This window comes from Salarias fasciatus, chromosome 2, assembly GCF_902148845.1.
Source record: "Salarias fasciatus chromosome 2, fSalaFa1.1, whole genome shotgun sequence".
In the NCBI taxonomy this organism is placed as follows: Eukaryota; Metazoa; Chordata; class Actinopteri; order Blenniiformes; family Blenniidae; genus Salarias; species Salarias fasciatus.
Genome location: NC_043746.1, coordinates 12,723,768 through 12,744,809, shown reverse-complemented (window position 1 = coordinate 12,744,809; position 21,042 = coordinate 12,723,768). Strand labels below are relative to the sequence as shown.

Genomic DNA, 21,042 nt, shown 5'->3' with positions numbered 1-21,042 from the left:
GAATATAGTGTTATTCTTTTAATAAAATACTGGAATGGCTGTTGTATTCATGCTATATAAAAGAAATTGAATTAAATTGCAGATGAGTATGAGTAAAATGACATACTACTTAAAAATAAAAGCAGAAAAGGAAAATAAAATCCTAATAAAAATAATGTGAGAGGGCCTATTTTTGATTTAGTGATTCTATCCCCAGGCCATTCTATCTTCCATCAACAGGTTGCTATTCTTGAAATTACTGATCTTTGTAAAAATTGTAATCAAAACTTCTGCACTGTAAGAAATCAAATAATGTGTGAGGAAGGAAGGTCAGATAAAAATAAATATCTACACTACTCAAGATAATTGATTTTCGTGTGAAATTTATGGAAAACCTAAAAACTTTATGCTGGAGTGATACATCTTGAAAGGAGGGCATTTAAGCTGAAGTGTCCACTGGGGCTTTCCTCATCTCAAACAGTCTATGAACAACAACAACAACAACAACAACAACAACAACAACAACAACAACAACACCAACAACATTTCAGCATCTCAGTAACTTTTCATGTGACTTTGAGCATCAATTACAGCTTGACAACAAAATCTGTTGTCTGTCGGTTAACAACTGTAACACCAACACCAAACAGCACCCTCCTTATCCAACATTGTTTCAACATAAATGGACTTTCATCAGGTCTCGTAACCTTGCACAACATCTGACGCTGATGCAAACGATTTCCAGTGGTCTGACATTACACTTGGGTGCCTCTCACCTACCTTAAAATGAGCCCAGAGCTGAGTGGCATTCACCATCCAGTTCCACAGGACACTGTTCAGCATTAAACAGTCATCAGTGAGGGATGTGATCAAAGGAAAACCCACTCCTATGTCTTTCTGTGTCTTCCAGTCTCTCAGTATTGAAAACTGCTAATTTTACAATATGAGAATGGCCACTTCTGTCAGAGAAAATTCTATTTGAAGCCTTGCATTGATGAGGTACTGTTGATCAAATCAGATTATTGTCTTGGTCTCATATCAAAATGTGAAGAACATGAAGAGTACAACTGTTCAAATACCAATTTCAACTGAACCAGAAGATGTATTGATCGATTCATGTATCAAACAACTGTTGTAAACTTGTATGCTAAGCTCCTTGTTAGAGAACACTGAAACGTTGGACATGTGCATTCTAAAGTTTAGAGAAGGTCACATTAAGTTCACCTGTAAAAGTGATCATGTATTTTAGATTCATTCTGAAATTTCATGCAAAAGCCAAGTATCGTTTTTTTATGAGAATAGTATGTAAATAAATATTGTATAGAATGTGTATTGACTTTTTTCTTAATTTAAAGGTAAAACATTAACTTTACGGTGTTGTTTATAGTTGTCACGATGACGTAGTTGAAACTTTTCATACATATGACGTAATCGAAACCTCCCGCTTTACGCTCGGCTTTAGTCGGCTCCGCTCGGCTTTAGTCGAGTCGGGAGTGAAGACTCCGGAGGAGCAGCCGCTGTGCTGTACATGGTGAAAGTCCTCTCCCTCGAAAGCCACAGAGGGCGGAATAAGGAGCTCCGCTTGCGGAACAAATACGCAGGCAAGGCAAAGGAAGTCAGAGAGCGGACCAAGCTCGAAAAGGTGAGAAAAAATATTTTCCTTGGAATGTTTATGCGCATTCGTGTCGTTTTAAGCTGTGCACCACCAGCAAACGCTATCGACAGCTGTTAGCCTGGACTGGTTGTAACAGGCTACACACACTGTTGCTAGCTAGTTGTTTGTGGTTTGTTGCAGCAACGAATCGATGTCTGTTTATAGCTCGTGAATCAATATTCGGCATTCCGTTTGGACCGCTCACTTGTTTATAACGCCAGACCATTAGCCTGTGTTTCACTGGGTCCCTGGTAGATGTCATGTACTGCAGCAGGCGTTCCCACAGTCAGACTAATGGTCAGCAGACCAGGACCCTGGAAACGTTTCATTGCTGTCTGATGCTTTCATTTTACATTTATGAAGGTGCTGAAGTGCTGTGCTGCTTCTCTTGAACCTCCATTGATTTAATTGGATATTTGTCAACGTTCCAGCAATTCTGTTTTTCAGGACTGCATGTGTTTGATATAGAAGATAAAATGTTATTTGTATTAGTCAAGCTGGGGGTCATTTAATTGGTTTTACCTGCTCCAACACATCAGGATCAAACTGGTGAGTCGTCATCAGACTTCCATTTGAATGAAGTTAAGCTGGAGCAGGGAGCCATTTAAAACAGGCAGAGCAGGGCTGTTTTCTCTTGTGTACACAGTAATCACTGTGCACATTGTTTCTCAGTGCTGCACGTCTTTTCTCTCTCCCTGGATAAACACACCTGATCTAAATGAATGGCTCATCCTCAAGCCCTGCAGAAGCGTGATAATGACTTAATTATCTAACTCTAAGCCAGGTAACATAGAGGGCAGGAGATCCCTGCACGCTGGGATTGGGCAGCAGTGCTTCAGGAATGCTGTGTTCATTGTCAAATACCTGGAACTGACAATACCTTTTGTTGAGCGGTTACTTGTATGAACTTGTCTGTCTTCATGTGCAAGTATATAAATATGTCTTCTTACATAATAACTAGCTTTAAATGTGTACTTGTGTATGTGTAAATGTGTAGCTTTTACAGCAAGGGACCTCCCGACATTTTTAAGTGTGTAATCACATTGATTAAAAAAAGGGGGCAAACGTCACTCAATCCCGACTGAGCAACAAAGAATTCCTTGAAGTTTGAATTTCAGTTGACTTCCTGAAGTCAATGTTTTACTTCTTAAAACTAGTTGCAGCAATCATTTTTTTAGCTGTTACACAATAAATAATGAACTTTTAACGTTTACTTTATTCTAGTTCAGCGATTGATTTGACCTGAATTTCAAAGTGCCTGATCGTAGTAATTCAGAAGTATAGTTATTTTAACTTCATTTGGACTAACAAAGAATTTATCCAAAGTTGCATTCTTGTAAGGATTCCTCTTGGGGATCTGACCTTCTGAAATTTCTCAAGAAGTTTTCAACAACTTTTGTTTGTATTGATAATAATGTCCTCAAACTGTAGAAATGCACCATGGGAACATGACTTATGGAAGCAGCTCTACGGTCACATGAAACTCATAAGTTTGCAAGTGCATAAACTCATCCTGCCTTACAGAACAAGCAACAATAATAAAACCATGAACGTATGCAAACAATTAGAATAAATAAATATTGGGAAACTGTAGTATTTATTGTTTATGATTTAAGCCAGCTATCCACGTGTCATTGCAGAGAACTATTCACCACACCCACCGCACACTTTTGGCTGGGAAACCTGCAAATCCTGTCTGAGCCTGCCAGAAGTAGCAGGCTGAGTGAGCGCAGACCTGTGCAGTGCAATGGCTCGCTTAACGCTGCACAGAATCCCATCCATCGCCACTGCTCCAGTGAGTTGACGCTGTTGTGCGCGCATCTTTTGTACACACAGATATGAAGTTACTTTTGCTTTTTAAAAAGAATGATTCAGAGTGTTTGTAAGTGCTGTTCTAGAACAGCAGCTTCTGAACTTGTCCATTTGTGGATAGCATCGGTATATTTGCTTGAGTGGCAACGAGAGTCTTCTGTTTTGCACTTGTTTCCTTGCAATGTGATTGCAGCAGTAGATTTGTGGTGTAAATATGCAGCCGATGCAGGGCCACAGGTGTGAATTAGCTCTCATTTACATTCATTCCAGCATGTTTAGCAAACGAGTCACACTGTCTGTTAAATGTATACATTATCATATATTCACTGTAACATCAGCATTTTTCTGTCCCTCTATCATGAAAATGTTATGTAAAAGACTTTCTTTGGTTGTTATCATTGCCTACTTAACCATACACACCCCAGTTGCAGGTCTAAGTCTTTCTTTCTTTTCTTTTTTTTTTTCTTTTTTGCATAATGCTGCTATCTTAACTTGTTCTCTCCTTTTTTTCCTCTTCAAACCCTCATCATTCCTTTCCCAGCTCCGTCCGCACTTCTCCTCTTTAATTTCTGTTTTTTTTTTTTCTTGACTCTGTCTGGACTTGTCAGTTGCGTAACAGGTAAAGTTACTGTCTCGAGTTTCTTTCTCTGTAAAACCTTGATAAACTGCTACTTCTTTCTTTAATTTATCCTTTGTCTTGTATTGAATTTATCCTTTTATTACCTTCTTTCTTTCTGTATATTAATTATTTATCTGCTAGTTTTTAGCCCCCAGCTTCCATTTCCCTCTTCATACATGTCACTATTTGTGTCCGTCTCTCCACCACTGCACCTTATCTGTCAGACCACATTTCACCAGAGGAATTAGGGAATGCTTTTTGCCGCTATGTGTGTGCACACTTGGAAAACAGGGCTTTCTCTCAGACAATGTGTTACTGGTAACGCTTAAAAACAATGAGGCAGCAGAGTAGTGGTGAACTGTGAATTCATAGTTGTTGGTTTTTTTTGTTATCTTATTTATCTTGTAGCCTAGAAATAATGGAAACATAAATTTTTGCCTTTACAAAAGTACCATTAAACTATAATAGCCTCCTTGAAATACAATCTGTCTTAAATCTGAATTTCACACACACACGCACACACTCTTACCTACACTTTTTCTGTCTATGCTATGTGACATTGCTTTGATTTATTTCATTTTTAAAGGATGAAAGCTTCCAAAGAAGAGGGATCCTTCAGAAAAGGTGAGTACAGCTAAGACTGTGAATTGTCATTTAATTACACTCCTAACAAAACAGTAACAAGCAAGTAGCTTGAGGAGAACGATGCAAAAGTCATTAATCTGTGCTGCTTTCCAGGGAGAGCTTTGCCCTGGTCAAGGGGGCGGTTCTCCTGCTGGAGGAAGGCGAGAACGTGGACCTTCAGGAGGAGACTTCTCCCTCAGCCGTCTCTCCGGTGAAGCATGCGTCAGACATACGACACCGACACGTCCATGCCATGGTGGAGCAACTGCGACCAGAGGACACTATAAAGCTGGTAAGGTCTCATCTCCAAACACGCACTACGAATCAAAGCAGGTCAGGTCAAGTCCTTTCTCTGGTGAATGGCACCCCGATGCAAACGGCCACAGCAGATCAAATTACATTTGGGCCTCGACTGTGAATGTTTCGCACTTCACTCTGCAGTGTGTGGATAATGTGTGACCTCAGGTCGACCGTTCTGTGTTCAGGAACATGACGGTAAACCTCTTAGCCCTCCGTTTGTAGCTCTACTTGCTTCATTGTATTCACTACAGGTTTGGCACTTCCCGGTGATTACACATTCGCCAGGGAGTTTGTCAGTCCGTTGCTGAATGAATTTGGTTGCATTCTAAATGGTTTTATAGCCACGTTTTATTTGACTCATGGGAATTTCACCACACTGAACATTTAGTTCCTTTTCTCAGTTCTAATTGCACGATTAAGCAGCTGAACTGATAAAAACGTCAAAGTGGGAGATCATTCACCACTCCAGGAGAGAATCATCCAACAATTTCTGCACTTGATTTCTGCAAAGCGATGCACATTGAGATAATTTCTCTCTCTCAATTTTTTTTTTTAATTTTTTTAACTCGGTCTCACGTTTCCTGTCTGTCTTCCACTCCCTCGGTCCTCCGTCATGCAGGCGGTGCAGCTGGAGTCGGTCAGCTCGGTTCGAGTCAGGTATCTGATCGTCGTCTCCACGCTGAGCAACAAGCAGGAGAGCATCCTGCTGGGCATGGATTTCCCCAGCTCAGACAGGTGTGTAACCAAGATGCAGGTGTCCTGTTCCACGGAGACTCCGGGATAAGATTTCTGCTTCGGCTTTCACACAATGAAGCTCCTTTATTGACTCCGTGTGTGTCCTCCTCTCCTTGTCACAGTGATCAGTGCACCATCGGCCTGGTCCTGCCCATATGGAGCGACACCCAAGTATATCTGGATGGAGACGGGTGAGAACGACCTCTTTTCCATTCTTCTTTTAAGTGACTGCTGATTGAATTTGGAGTGTAAAAACACCAGCGAGGAGTCCGCAGCGCTGCCGCACAGACGGTGCAGTCCGATGTCTGGGACCATGGCCAGTGATAATCTGAATGAGTAATGGTCTTATTTCTGGAACTGAATCATTCTTCGTAAATTACAACCCAGAACCTTACATAAGCATGTAGGTCATGTGTTTTCATAAAGAAATGAAAGTTTCATGAAAAATGCTTCTGAGTGAACTGAAATTGCAAATAAATTATTCCTTGAAAACGTCAGTAGTTCTCTATTGTGTGCCTACAGTTGACATAATGGCCTTTTCAGCACAGGTTGAGTGTGTAGTTTAAAAGTAGGACTTTATTCTTACAGATGTGATTTTGGTCACCTTCATATGAAAGGATTTAGTAGACATTCTTAGAACCATGATATCAAGAACATTTACAACATCTGCAAAATATGTAAACCTACTAGAAGCCAGAAAAATGGAGTTTTCCCCCCCATATATAGAAGTTATTACAGTTCACTGAAGGACACCCTCAGTATGAGTGTCTAATCACAGACAGGATTCCCTGCCTGTCACACACTCAATATTATTAGAGTAGTCAGACCTTTGAGTAGACGTTCTCTTTGGAAAATGGGCAGAGCACTTTCTCATTGGACATTTCCTGACAGTTGTTGTCCAAAAAATCAAAATCAATCCAGGTGTCCTGAATATAATCAATCATGAGAGGTTGAAGCGGAGGATATCTTTGTTTTTTGTTTATTTCTTTTTACTGCTAGATAAAGCAGCGAAGCATTTTAATCATCGTTTAATAAACAGTAACATTACATTGTATTCGGTATTAAGATTTGAGTCACAGTGAAATTGACAGTTAAAGTTTAAACCGTGTAACATGGTGCAGACACCCTGGTGTGAACTCTCGCTAGTTTTCTGCCGCACACCGAGCGTCGAGCAGCATCCTGTGATCGTTTGAACTGGTGCGACATGCCACCCTCGTCAGACTGGATCGCACTTCAGACTGTGCTAATGCCGCTCTCGTGTATTCACAATTTAGTTCTCCACAATTATTCACAAGAACTGTCGCTAATTTACGCTGAATAACTTCTCTGTCAGACTGAGCTGCGGCCCTGTCATGCATCTTACCAGTATCGCTTCCCTTTTTTTTTTTTTTTTTTTTTTCTCACCTTCCTTCTTCCTGTCCTCATCAGGCCTGTTTATGAGAATTGATCTATTTTGAACTTTGGCTTTTCAGCGGTTTCAGCGTCACTTCAGCGGAGGAGACCAGAATTTTTAAACCTGTGTCTATGCAGACCCTGTGGTGAGTAGCATCCCATAAATCAGTCTGGAAAAAGCCTCCCCCAGCGTCACTGTCGGTCTTAAAACTGAAGCCATCCTCCCCTCCGTGGCTTTTCTCTGAAGCTTGTCGTTTTCCCAGCCGACGTTCTCTTTCGTCCCCTTAAAGGTCGGTGCTGCAGGCGCTGCATGGCTGCTGCGAGCGTGCGGTTAAGGGAGCCGTGATCCCGGGCTCGGGTCTGGAGTGGGTTCAGCACTACCACCAGCACATCGAGTCGGACCGCTTCTGCCTGAACGAGTGGGAGGTCATGAACGACCTGGAGTCTGTGCGCAAAGACAGTGATGGACAGAGGTGAAGCCTCTCTTCGTCACATCACTGCGATATCTTCTGTCTCTGTAAAAAAAAAAAACGCACCAGGGACGCTTGATTTTTGATGATTTATTAAATTTTTTCGTGGTAATAGTAAATTCACTTTGTCGTCTTTGAAGCTCATCAGATCGAGTTTCCAATGAGCAACTCATCAAAGAGCACCTGAGAGACATCATGAGAACCGAAGACCTGGACAACCTCACGTGTAAAATGGTGAGGAGGAGGAGGAGAGAGAAAAAAGGAAGTAGAAGCAGCAACATGTGCATGACAAAAGAAGGGCAATTATAGGGCTGCAGTGTTTGCAGCTCGCAAAATGTTTTCAATAAATGTCTTTGGGAATCTTGGCCAAAAATATCCCTACAAATCCCGATATTTATCACCACCAGAGCAAAAAACAAGTGAGGCAGTTGCCCGTCTGTTCTTTAAAAAGGCCAGGATTTTACACGATGGACCCACCCTCACAAGGATCATCATTTCAGAACAAAAAGTCTTGTTTTTTATGAAAATGGATTTTGTTTTCCAACATTTTCTTTTCTTTCAGTGTTGTCCATATGTCAGTGTTCTTAAGCGAGACAGTGAAACTCAGAATGCAGCCAGTGAAGGTCAACCATAAAAGCCATCCTCATTGGTGTATATGTGTGTGTGTGTGTGTGTGTGTGTGGGTGTGTGTGCGCGCAATGAGCCTCATGAAAGCACCTTGAGTCTCCTGAACCTGGGAAAGATGATGCATAAAGTGACGTTCATTTAACGGACAAACACAAGTTTTCACACATGCCTCAAAGTGAAGCTTTGCCAGCCTTTAGACCCGTTCCTCCTTGCACACGGTTTCTCTTTTTTACAGATACTGGGGGAAAAAAATACAGCAGCTCAATGTTTGTCGTCTCATTTGCCACTGTAGGTGCAGAGTGCACTGAAGACCAGGATCGGGTTTGACATGAGGCCCTACAAAGAGTACATCGACAATGAAATGATGGTCACCATGGCTCAGATGGACAAGCCCTCCAAGATATTTGATTATCTTTACCTGGTGAGTGATCACTGTGTGTGAGTACGCTGTGTTTTACCTCGGCGGCGAGACAGCATTTCTCTTGAACTGGTCACTAAACTGACTGGAGTCAGCTTTCGCCAGGAAGTGTTCATGCCACTGTAACTTCCCCTTTTGTGGGAGATGTGTGTTAACAGCGATAGTACTCTCTGGATGCCTTCCGTCTTCACTCAGTCTGAACCTCTTTGTTTTTTCACTCCATTCAGGGCTCTGAGTGGAATGCAGCAAACTTCGAAGAGCTGCAGAAAAACAAGTCAGTGCTTTTGACTGTGAAGTTCCTGTAGCTCTGTGTGTTCTCATACTTTGTGACGTGTGTCGGACTGATGGAGGCGTTTTGTTTTGCTGAATCGCCACTTTTACTCACGCTGAGTTTGCGTCTGTTTTGTAGCATCGGCTACATTCTGAATGTGACCAGAGAGATTGACAACTTCTTCCCAGAGTCCTTCACCTACATGAACATCCGGGTGTACGACGTGGAAGCCACAGACCTGCTGTCACACTGGCCGGACACGTACAACTTCATCAACACTGCGAGGTAGAAGGGAAAATCTGCACAGCCCGTTTCAGACGGCCCTTGTACACAAGCACACAGCACCACACTTGTAGTTTTTCAGACAATAAAATGCCACTCCAGTTGCTTCTGAAGTTACTGGAAAAGAAAATTCAGAAGAAAAATACTGGTATACATACTCATCCGTGCACGTGTGAACAAACAGACATGCAAACATCCAGTAACGACAAACAGCAATAATATTATGCGTAGAAATTAATGCATGCTTTTCACAGTTAAACAAAATAAGGCAATAAAATATGAGTGAAATTATGAACAATGTATAATAAGTAAGCCACAAAAACCAATAAAGATCAAGTTGATTTTTAGTAAAAAATCCATATTTTTAAGAAGTAATAAAGATATGTTAAAAGTGTGAAATCCTACAGAACTATTAGAAACTAAAATGCAAAATTCTAAATAAGTAGAAGTGTCTATCATGATATAAAGGCTTGCATGTTAGTTCGTCATCAAACTGACATGTTTCTTGTTCTTGTGACTGCTCCGGCTGCCTGAAGCTCAGTCAGGAGGTGAAACGTGTGACACAGTGTACCTCATGGTACTGAAAGGTCGCTCGTGTTGACCATCTGTGTGATGATGCAGACTTCTTGTTGGACACACTTAATTCGTTTGTTGTCTTGAATTTCATCAACAGTGATCTGATTGTATTGGTTAAGTATTCAAATCCTTTGCTCAGCTACAGAACAAGCCAGTTTCCAAAAAAGAAACTGAAGTAATTTTAGAATCTAAATTGAGAGTTAGTTCTTTTATCATGAGACACAAATTACACATCTCTCCCATGTATATGACACTTCTCAGTGTTTACATGTTTTGGTGTGATGTTATAAACTGCCAGACTGATACGGGGAACTGCGTTACATGTTGCCATCAAACAGTCACAGGCTCGGTACTTCTGCTTTGTTTCATCCAACGCCACATGAAAGCAAATAAGCACAGCCGACGAAACAGTGTTTGGCTTATCTTTAGTTTTCTAATCACATTGATTACCTGTTCAGCTGAAGTTGGTGTTCACAAATTTAAGCTGAGCTGTGAAACAACACGAGCACAAAAATCAATTGTGTACAGTTTACTTTTATTCATGAAGAAGAAACTGAGAAATACTGGAAATCCTGACCAGTTGATCAGCCATTGATAAACCGTGTTCATCAGATCATCAGTCTGTTCAGACACAAGCTTTCTGTGTTTCTAACCAGGTATGTTCATGTCCTCCCGCTGCGCTTCAATAATTGAATAAAATCCCTGAAACATTCATCTCTGTACTGCAGGAAGAGCGGGCAGGGTGTGCTGGTGCACTGTAAGATGGGCGTGTCGCGCTCTGCGTCCACCGTGATCGCCTACGCCATGAAGCAGCAGCGCTGGACGCTGGACGTGGCTCTGGCCTTCGTCAGGGATCGCCGGGCCATCATCAAGCCCAACGAGGGCTTCATGAAGCAGCTGCAGACCTACAACGGCATCCTCACCGCCAGGTCAGCTGTGCGAAGATCTCTTGTCTGAAATGATCAGCTGTTTTTTTCCAACATGAAAACTATTGACCCAAATAACTCTTTGGTGTCATTTTCCTCCTGATTCCATGGCGTTAACCACTGACCGGAGAACTGTTGTGTCGTTCTGCCTGTTCATCCATCCAGCCAGCAGCGCCACAGCACACTCTGGAGGCGGAAATCAAGAGACCAAAGACAGAAGTCTGTGCACCAGCCGGACGGAGGGAAAGAAGCAAAACCAGGAGATGGAGAAGAAGACGATGATGATGATGAAGATGAAGAGGAGGATGATGGGGAGGAGTATGATGATGATGATGAGGATGAGGGGCTTGATGTGGAGGGGGAAGGTGAAGAGTGCCCCGATGAAAAAAGTGATTCAGATGAAGACCATGAGGTGATTATTTCCATGAGTTGGGGTAAAATAGTTTTAATGCTTTAAGCATCGTCTAACAACCCTTCTGAAACACGTCCAGGTGTTTGAACATCCAGATCCCGACAACAGCATGGAGACCGAGATGACCGGAGCAGCATCTGGTCCTGTCATCACTATAAATGAACCCGATAAGGTGAAACGGACTTCAAGGATCTCACAGAAACAGGCTCAAAGAATAGATCTGAAGCGTTTTTTTTTTTTATTATTATTCCAGGTTACTCCCAGTGTTAATCGCAGCGGCAGGATGAATCTCTTCTCTCTGATGCAGTCCATCAGTGAGCTGGATGATGACGATAAAGGGTGTGAACAGGTAAACACATTTGTTCCTATTAAAATATTTCAGTTCGTAATAACTTTCTTTAAGAACTTGTTGTCAGAGCTTCAGTTTTATACAATAAATTGACTTAGTGTGTCACATTTTAAAGCCATTTGTACAACAAAGCTGGACATTAATGGATAAAGAGGGCACGATAGAAATCTGTAGTCAGCGTTTACTGTAACCTTACAGCTTCCAGAAGGTTTACCATTCTTTTAAATCTCTTTCTCGGTTCTTTTCAAAGCTGCCTGGCAGTCCGCGGCGATCTCCCGGTCCGCGGAGGCGCAGTCACGCTCGACGGAGTCTCACTCACCAGGGCGGATGTGTGGACGTTTCACCTGAGCCCCGGAGCCTGCAGGACGGCGACCAGAACAAACCCTGAACGATCAAAGAGTTGGAGAAGGGAGGAAGGCGTGGGGACTTCTGGGAATTTGGAGAATGGGGGTTTGGGGGACGACGTCAAAAAATACACCAATAAAAATAGAAGGTTAAAAAAAAAAAAAAAAAAAGCATTGAAGCGTGCTTGGAGAACATGCCAAGGTTTTTATACTTAAGTTTTAATTTATATTTTTCAGGTCTTTCATTACATGTCGGCTCAAAAATCATATCCGATCAGTACCGTGATGCAGTATTGCTGTTCCAGTGAAAACCTGAATATCTGATAGCTGAAGTCTTTGTCCTTTTTTTTTTAATTTATCTATCTTTGACTTGTACATCTGTCCAGCATTCCCTCTTCTCCTCTGTCAACACTCCAGAGATATCTATGCAATAAGCGCTCTCTTTCGCCACCTCCCGTGAATTAAAGGCTGCGTGCTGCTGTCAAACCGCGGTTTGGCATTTTCGAAGGTTTCTCATATCCTGTGTTCCAGCGCACACTGCTCGGAGGGGAGGATGATTTTCACTGTACATTTCCAAGCTGTGCATCCTGTCAGGGCCAGTTTTATGGCACTCACCTGTTTGCCAAACCATGTATTACTATGTGCCAATGATTCTATTTAATTACCGAATCTCTATTATATACTACTGTCACTTTTATTTTTTTTTAATCCAACACCAGGATTGCATGAGTGCCTTCAACCTGAGAATGAGCTCCGACTCTGACTGGTGTTCTGATTGTTCCTGCTATGAAGTGGTGGTGTCAGTCATGTGCTGTTTGATGAACCAGTGTGCATGTATGCATATACTGTTATACTAGCAACACATTACTGCTGATGGCCATGGGTATTTGAGGACCACGTCGAGTATAAACACGATGGCCTGGGTGCATGTGGAGTGTTTTTTTTTTTTTTTCATTTTCTTCCAGCCTATGAGAGCAAACTGTTCAGGGTGTCATTCTGTGTTTATATTGTCACCTAAGGGAGAATTTATTTATTGTAGTTTGATTCATTAGATGCTGATGTGAAACATTCTGAATTGATGCTGGTTTTTTTTTTTTTTCCCCAAAATCCAGTGAACACAAGCTCATTTCATTTAATCTGCATGCTCACCGTTTAAAAAAATAAACAAGGCCACATGCACTTTATAATCCCATAGCACACTGTTCTCACTGCCTGAGCCAACTTCACACTGAAAAAGAAATGATTCCTTAATAAAGCATCCTTGCCATTGTCAAATTGTCTTTACCTCACTGTACAAAAACCACACAGTGAAAAATAAACAATGATACTCCAACCAACCACTTTCTCTTGATTAAATGGAAACAGCTGAAATAACGACTTGCAAAAGCTTTATTCTGAAGGGCTTTCATGACTTCCGCAGATTGTTAATGACTGCAAGACGAGCCAACTTTTATCAGAGATAATTTACAGAAGAACAAAATGAGAACGGTACTGACGACATTTATACAAAACAACTGATGAGGACAGATTAATTCAGGTCCCGATGTATTTCCTCCTGGGTTCACTGAGGATGATTCCTCCTTCTTTCATTGCTTTCCTGAAGGCCTGAACCTGCAGAGAAGAGAAATCAATGAGTGAGGAGAAAAAAAAACCCTGACATGAAGGTGTCTGAACAGCCTCTGCTGATGTACTCACGCCATCGGAGCGGTACGTCCAGGGAATGGCCCGGTACACCATCCTGGTGATGCCGGCCTGCTGGCAGCGATGTGCCAGCACCTCGCCCACGGCCTGACACGCAGACACGCAGTTGGTGGAAGCCAGCTCCCTCTTCAGCGCCCACTCTTTGGTTGAGCAGGAGAGGACGGGGACAGGAGACGTGCTGGAGAAGACCTCGGCGGTGACGTGATGCTGGCTGCGAGAAAACATCAGCCTGAAAGAGACGAGTGAAACAATACAATGAAGACAGAGCGACCTCAAACGGGAGAGCTGTGTCCTCAAACATTTGAAAACTTATTTCCTCTAAATATTCACATCCATGTGATATTTAGGTCTGATTGGAGCTTCACTGCTCATTTGCGATGTTCAGTCAAAGGCAGATTAAGTGGTTTTGATCCTTAAGAGACAAATGGCTCCTTAAACACTTTGGCTGTAGATGTGGTTGTTTTCATAAGGTTATGATGCATCTCTAATCTCACATTATGGCTGCTATGAGTCTCTCTGAAGGCATTTTATGTTTGTCTGTGATAAATGCACATTTGCAAACTTTCCATCATTTTTACAGTCATTGCATGCCTCTGTGTTGACATTTGGACTATTATTGTCTGTTCTTCAGTAAAAACAGAAATATCTTCGACACAGCTTCATGACAAATTAAAACGCACACTTGCAAACACATTCACACACAATAACAGATAAGAACAGTGCAGCTTACTATCCTAACAGCTTCATTTTCATTATGGTCCTTTAGCTTCACTCTGTGACTGTTTGTGTTAATTTGAATGACCCTAAAAGCTTCTAGAATGTAATCAAATCAGTTTCAGGCACTAATTAACTGTCCCCTTGCTTTGTTAAGGTTAAATTATCCATCTCTGAAAGACCTGCTCTGCTGAAATGTTTTAATGAGCATTTCATTGCCTCTGGCTCTGTTCAATCAGTAAAAATCTTTCCAACGTGTGTGTGCGTCTGTGTTAGAAAAGCGCCCAACAATAACATTGGAAGTACTTTCCTGTGATTTTGTCGTAGTTCACGTGTGAACACCGACCTGTGATAGAACTCCCGGGAGGGCCATGTGGTTTTCCAGCCCCGGTCCTTCACCGCCAGGGCCATCTGCTCCAGGTTCCGGGGGTTTCTGTTCTCGAAGGTCGGGTTCACGTCTTCATTTCCATCCGCGCTGGGCTCCGGCTGAGAGGAAGTCTGACTCAAACACCGAGCTGGAAGACAAATAGCAACTTATTTGCCATGAGTCCACAAGCAGCGGATATAAATGAACACTGGACTGAGCTCACCTGTCTGTTTTGTGGTCACATTTCTCTGTATTTGACCTAAAAACAGTCGCAGCCCGCGGCCGACTCCCCGCAGAGACATCCCCTCCTCCTCACCACCTCTCAGCGCCTCCGAAAGAAAAACCGAAGCCCTCTCAAAACTACTCCACTCGTCTGGTTTTCAGAAAAGATCAATACATTTTAAACCCGAGAACATTTCACCGTGACATGGGCGGCGCCATGTTTGACATTACATTCATTTCCGGTTCTAAAAAAAATAGGTAGCACAGAAACAGATGCTGCGTTTTCTGTTCCGTTTCCATGGTTCCGCTGTCTTTAGTGTTACACGATTTGGTTTGTGTGTGTTTTTGTAGATTTAACTTGTGTGGTTCAGCGTGTTACTATAAATCATGCAGGTTTGTCATTTTATATTTAAAGTCTTTCCTTACTGATAAAAACAATTATCTAGCTAACATGCATAGGGAATGTGGCCCATCTCAGATTTTAATGATACTTGGTTTAATGTCTCTTTACATACATTGAAGAAATGGGGATAAAGTCATTTTTTTGGTCAAAAAATTATTTGCAGATGGTAAAATGGCACTTTCAAAATAGGGCCCCTGAATTAGCCATTCTGCTCTGGGTGTTTATCCTCTGGAAGAATCTAGAAATCATCCCAGGTTGGAGAATAGCATAGAATAGAACAGCTTTATTATCATCATACATCACGAAATCGAAGTGGGTGCCACTGGGCAGTGCACTGGCAGAAAAATATAAAACAACAATAAATAATAAAAACAAATGTACATATGAAACAAGTAGGGATGCACTCAGTTAACCGGTTATTAACCGGTTAAAGGCCGTCGGTTATCGTTCATAAAAAAAATTTAAAATGTGCATCCCTAGAAACAAGACTACAAAAGGAGTCCAGATATATAAAGTTCTTGCATATGAGATTTAAGTGACTTTGCAGTGATTATTGTTTTGAATTCAGGAGTCTGATGGACCAAGGATAGAAACTGTTCATCAGTCTGCTTGTCCTGCATTTTAAGGATCTGAGTCTCTTCCCTGATGGCAGCAGGCTAAACAGCTGCTGGCCAGGGTGGGTGATGTCTGCCCAGATCCTTCTCGCTTTACTGATGCAGCGGGAGGTTGCGATGCTTTCCAGGGAAGGCAGAGAGCAGCCGATGATTCTCTCTGCCGTTCTGGTGACCCTCTGCAGAGCCTTCCTGTTCACAGTAGAGCATGCTGGGAATCAGACAGTCACACAGTATGTCAGCACTGATTCTGTGGTGGCTCAATAGAAGGACACCTGCAGTCTTTCCTCCAGGTGGTTTCTCCTTTGCACCTTGAGGAAGTGGAGTCTTTGCTGCGCCTTTTTAACCAGTGCTGCTGCGTTGGCTATCCAGGTGAGGTCCTCTGTTAAGTGGGTCCCCAGGAACTTGAAGGATGCCACTCTTTCCACACACACTCCATTGATGGTTAGTGGGGCACGGTCCCCTCTATGCTTCCTGAAATCAATGACCATCTCTTTGGTCTTCTTAGTGTTCAGCTCCAGGTTGTTTTTGAAGCACCACCCTTTCAACTTCCTCATTTCCTCCCTGTACGCCATTTCATCTCCCCCACCCCACCCCTGTGATGAGGCCAACCACAGTGCTTTTGTCGGCGAACTTTATGATGGTGTTGGAGGGGTGGATGGAGGTACAATCGTGTGTGTAGAGGGCGTACAGGAGGCACTCAGCCCTGGGGGGAACCAGTGCTGAGTGTCAGGGTGGAGGAGTGGAACTGATCTACTCTCACAACCTGAGGTCAGTTGGTCAGGAAGTCTTTGATCCAGGAACACGTCTGAGGGGCCAAATCCAGGTCCACCAGCTTCTTCTCCAGGATGTCAGGGCTGACAGTATTAAACACCGAGCTACAGTCGACGAACAGCATCCTGACATAGGTTCCTGGGAGTTCTAGGTGGGTCAGGGCTGTATGGAGGACAGTGACGATGGCGTCCTCCATGGACCGGTTTGCTCTATAGGCAAACTGGAATGGGTCGAAGTTCTTGGGGAGGCACTCTTTGAGGTGCTGGAGGACAAGCCGCTCAAAGCACTTCATCACCACAGACGTCTGTGCCACTGGTCTGTAGTCATTGAGGTCTTTAATGGCTGTAGACTTAGCACTGGGATGATTGTGGCTGCTTTGAGACAGAATGGTACTTCGGCCAGTGAGAGGGATGAATTGAAGATCCCCGTCAGAACTCATACCAGCTGGTCTGCACAGGCACAAAGCACTACTCCAAGCACGCCGTCTGGTCCAGTAACTTTACATGGATGTACCGCCTTCAGTGCGCACCTTATTTGATGTTCCTAGAGAGTTAGAGACTCGGGGGCTGGAGGGTTGATGAGGTCCCACTGTGGTGTGGCTGGTCTCGATGTCTCAAAGCGGACGAAGAAGCTGTTGAGTTCATCTGCTAACGAGGCATCTGCACTTACCTTTGCTGTCGAGTTAACTTTATAATTCGTCAGCTGTTGAATCCCTTGCCACATCCGCCGTGGGTCGTTGTTCTCAAGGTGAGGCTTGACTTTGCTCTTGTACTCCTCCTTCGCTGCTCTAATGCCTCTCCTGAGGTCGGCTCTTGCTGTGCTGTACAGAGCCCTGTCACCTGACTTGAAGGCAGCGTTTCATGCTTCCAGGAGAGCTCTCCTCTCAGACGTCATCCGGGGCTTCTGGTTGGGATAGACCCGGATCCGTTTGTTCACTGTGACTGTATCCGTGCAGTGCTTGATGTAGGACAACACCGCATCTGTGCGCTCCTGCACTCCAGATGATCGAATACAGACCACTCTGTGCACTGGAGGGGGGTGGAATGCCAAGAATAGATGACTGATTTAGGTCCAAATCATAGACTTTACACCGATTCATGGTCCCATCTGGTCGTCATTTTAAATTCACTTTTGAGTGAGTGCATCCATAGTTTTCATCATCTCAACCAGCCGACCGGACGTGCTTCCAGACTAAGCAGACGTGGCCTTGAACAGTTGGGTGAGCTGACCTGTGATGTAATGTTTTCAGTGGTGATCCTCTGCAGACTGTTCAAGGCAGCCTCTGATGGGCTTCCCGGGATCAGGCCTTGATCTTACAATAGAGTTCCTTGGCCTGTCTTACAACCCGATGTAGTTCGTTTAGCCGTTCTCCAACCGCCCCACAGTGATCTTTTATTTTGTAGGAGTTTGGGGATTTTATTTTTGAAAGCCATTTCAACCAAACACTAACTCTAGCAGTGGCATGTGGTGAAAAATATTCTGGGTGGGGTTCTGCCATATCAAGTCAGTTTAACCATGCTGGTACAGGATGTAAGAATAACTTGGATAATTTTTGTGCAAAACAGCATATTGCTCAACCACAACTTTGACAATTACTTAACTTGCTACAAAGTTTTACCTTTTTATATATGAGGATTTCTTCACAATATTGTATGTCAGCAGTCATGTGTTGGATGGAATTCTAAAGTTTTATGGAGTGAAAAGTTCAAATACAACTCAGTCATGTCAACGAGAAAATAAACGGCAAAGAATAAAACCCATTGGATTCACATCAACATTTTATTTCCATTTCTTGAAAGTTGACTTTTATTGTGACAGACCACAAACTGAACTGTTCCTGAAGCACAGTCTAAACAGTGTCTGAATCAGTAATGTTTCCTTCAAACTTGATGATTTCTGGTGATTTTGGCTTAAATCTGGACTTCCTGAAAAATATCTCTAGTCTTTCATGATTTCATCCATTTGTGAGTATTCCGCTGGTGCAGCAATGAAAGACAATAAATCCATCTTTTCCCACATTTCACAAGAATGAGGCTTCTCGCCTGTGTGAATCTTTACGTGGCGTAACAAACTACTGTGTCGACGGAATTTTTGGTCACGTTTCTAAAGAATGAGGCTTCTCACCTGTGTGACTTCTCATGTGGACCTTCAAATCAAACCGTTGACTGAAGCTTTTGCCATGTTTCACAAGAATACAGCTTCGCACCTGTGTGAATTGTCATGTGGACTTTCAAATCATTCTGTCGACTGAAACTGTTGCCACGTTTCACAAGAATGAGGCTTCGCATCTGTGTGAATTGATATGTGGCGCCACAAAATACTCTGTTGCCTGAAACTGTTGCCACATGTTCCACAAGAATACGGCTTCTCACCTGTGTGAGTTCTCTTGTGGACCAACAAATTATTCCGTCGACTGAAACTTTTGCCACATGTTTCACAAGAATGAGGCTTCTCACCGGTGTGAATTCTCATGTGGACATTCATATCGGCCTGTTGACTGAAACTTTTGCCACATGTTTCACAAGAATACGGCTTCTCCCCTGCATGACATCTCATGTGAACCTTCATATCACGCTGTTGACTGAAACTTTTCCCACATTTCACAAGAATGAGACTTCTCACCTGTGTGAATTGTCATGTGGAGCTTCAAATGACTATGTCGACTGAAACTTTTGCCACATAGTCCACAAGAATGAGGTTTCTCCCCTGTGTGAACTGTCACATGTCGCAACAAAGAACTTTGAAAACTGAAACTTTTGCCACATGTTCCACAAGAATGAGGACTCTCGCCTGTGTGAGTTCTCTTGCGGACCGGTTGCCTAAAATTTTTGCCACATGTTGCATTAAGTATCTTCTCATCAGTGACCTTTAACTGATATTCTTTATGGTCAGTTTTCTCACGTTTCTTCACAAAGAAGCTTTTCACATTGAGCCTGCTTCTCTGAAACATGAATGATGTTCATATTGTTTCTACGAAACACCTTGAGCTTTTTCAGCTTTACATTTGGAGCTGATTCTGAGTCCATGTGTCTTTTCTCATGGTGGACTTCAGAGTCCTGAGAGAGGAACCACTCAGTCTCTGGAACGCCTGGTTCACTCAGGTCACTGTGATCCTCAACAGAAGGAACCTTCAAGGTTTCACTTTCAAACTTCAGAATACATTGTTCTCCCTTCTGGCTGGTGCTGAGTTCCTCGTGTTCCTCGATCTGTGAGGATTTTGTTTCCTCCTGCTCCTGATGAATTTCTGGTTCTTCTTCTCTGATCTGTGAAGGTTCTTCTTCTTCTTTGATCTGTGGAGGTTGTGGTTCTTCTTCTTTTTCTCCGATGTGTGGAGGTTCTGGGTCGTCCTGTTCTAGACAGCAGTGTGCTTCCTGTTTAAAGAGCTGCTCCTCTCTGCAGTCATGATCCTGTTGGAGCTCTGCAAGGAAACAAAAGCAGGAGATAAAAGATGACATCATTATCACAAGAATGAGGCTTCTCACACAAGTGTGAAGCCTCATTCTTGAGATTAGCAACATTAACTCTACAGTCCACCTTAAAAAAAGTGCTACTCCAGCAGTCAAAGTGAAAACTTTCGTTCAAAATTCAAAAACCACAGTCAAGTCCCATTGTTACTTATTGATCATCTTCAGCTGATGATTGATTACTTATCTGGATGAACTGTTTGCAGGTGATGTATTCACCCACCTGCAACATTCTGCTAACTGTTTACTCTACTAGCTGAGGTGGAGGGATAATGAGACATTCTGCTTTGAAATGTTGTCAGGAAATGCCTCTTCAAACAGCATCACCCTCCACAACTTTACTGGGCAGACCAGTGAGGGCAAAGGTCATCCTGGTTCCATCAAGCACGTCTGCTCACAGTGTCCTCATACCTGTTCTGTGTAACTTGATCTGAGGATTCCAGTTGATTTGCAGCATTTTGCGTTGATGACCGATCTCCTCCTCGTACTGAAGCACAGTTTGTTGAAACAGGGTGAATATTTCCTCAACAGCAGCAGTTAGTCTCTGGGTGCTCCAGTCCCTCACAGAGTGGTGGGAATCGTCTTGATGTGATGGATGTGAAGGTTTTACAGTGATGGCTGGATGAAACAGGACAGGAGACACTGAAAATACAAACATTCAATCACAACAAAACCTGCTCTGCTCAGTAACACTGACAGTACCTGTGGTCTTCAGAGGATAAATGGGAAAACTATCTGGATGCAACATGACTTTCTCTGAGCTCTGAAACCTTTGTGGGAAGTTTCCAACATGAGATGTTTCAGACTTTTTTTTCCGAGCAACACTTGAACGCATCATTACTCTAAACGACTTACTGAAATGTCTGGATTGTAAACGTGAAGCGTAAAATCTGCACAAACGCGTGTTAGCTCAGATTGAGTGTAAATAAATCACTTCGTCAGTTTGCAAAAAGCTCAAACGGCGTGTCCTGCTTTCTGTTACTTCACTGTGAACAA

The 21,042-nt window shown here is 42.9% G+C and overlaps 3 protein-coding genes across 3 annotated transcripts; 1 reads left to right on the top strand and 2 right to left on the bottom strand.

The window, feature by feature from the left end:
- The first annotated feature begins 1,475 nt into the window (after positions 1-1,475).
- LOC115399382 (protein phosphatase Slingshot homolog 3) lies at positions 1,476-12,291 on the top strand. Its single transcript, XM_030106709.1, has 17 exons — positions 1,476-1,621; positions 3,274-3,428; positions 4,651-4,688; positions 4,803-4,980; positions 5,608-5,723; positions 5,846-5,914; positions 7,196-7,261; positions 7,406-7,588; positions 7,726-7,819; positions 8,505-8,633; positions 8,858-8,904; positions 9,040-9,186; positions 10,488-10,688; positions 10,851-11,097; positions 11,177-11,269; positions 11,351-11,446; positions 11,697-12,291. Exons 2-17 carry the CDS (start codon positions 3,381-3,383, stop codon positions 11,832-11,834), a joined length of 1,890 nt encoding a protein of 629 aa, XP_029962569.1. The 5' UTR covers positions 1,476-1,621; positions 3,274-3,380; the 3' UTR covers positions 11,835-12,291.
- Positions 12,292-13,165: 874 nt separating this feature from the next.
- mrpl18 (mitochondrial ribosomal protein L18) lies at positions 13,166-15,086 on the bottom strand. Its single transcript, XM_030106731.1, has 4 exons — positions 14,796-15,086; positions 14,552-14,720; positions 13,486-13,720; positions 13,166-13,401 (listed from the first exon to the last, which is right to left on the bottom strand). Exons 1-4 carry the CDS (start codon positions 14,872-14,874, stop codon positions 13,324-13,326), a joined length of 561 nt encoding a protein of 186 aa, XP_029962591.1. The 5' UTR covers positions 14,875-15,086; the 3' UTR covers positions 13,166-13,323.
- A 3,305-nt stretch (positions 15,087-18,391) lies between these two features.
- Positions 18,392-20,634, bottom strand: LOC115401967 (involucrin-like). Its single transcript, XM_030110375.1, has 2 exons — positions 20,458-20,634; positions 18,392-20,000 (listed from the first exon to the last, which is right to left on the bottom strand). The coding sequence occupies exons 1-2, from the start codon at positions 20,501-20,503 to the stop codon at positions 19,480-19,482; spliced, it is 567 nt and encodes a 188-aa protein (XP_029966235.1). The 5' UTR covers positions 20,504-20,634; the 3' UTR covers positions 18,392-19,479.
- Between the last annotated feature and the right edge of the window lie 408 nt (positions 20,635-21,042).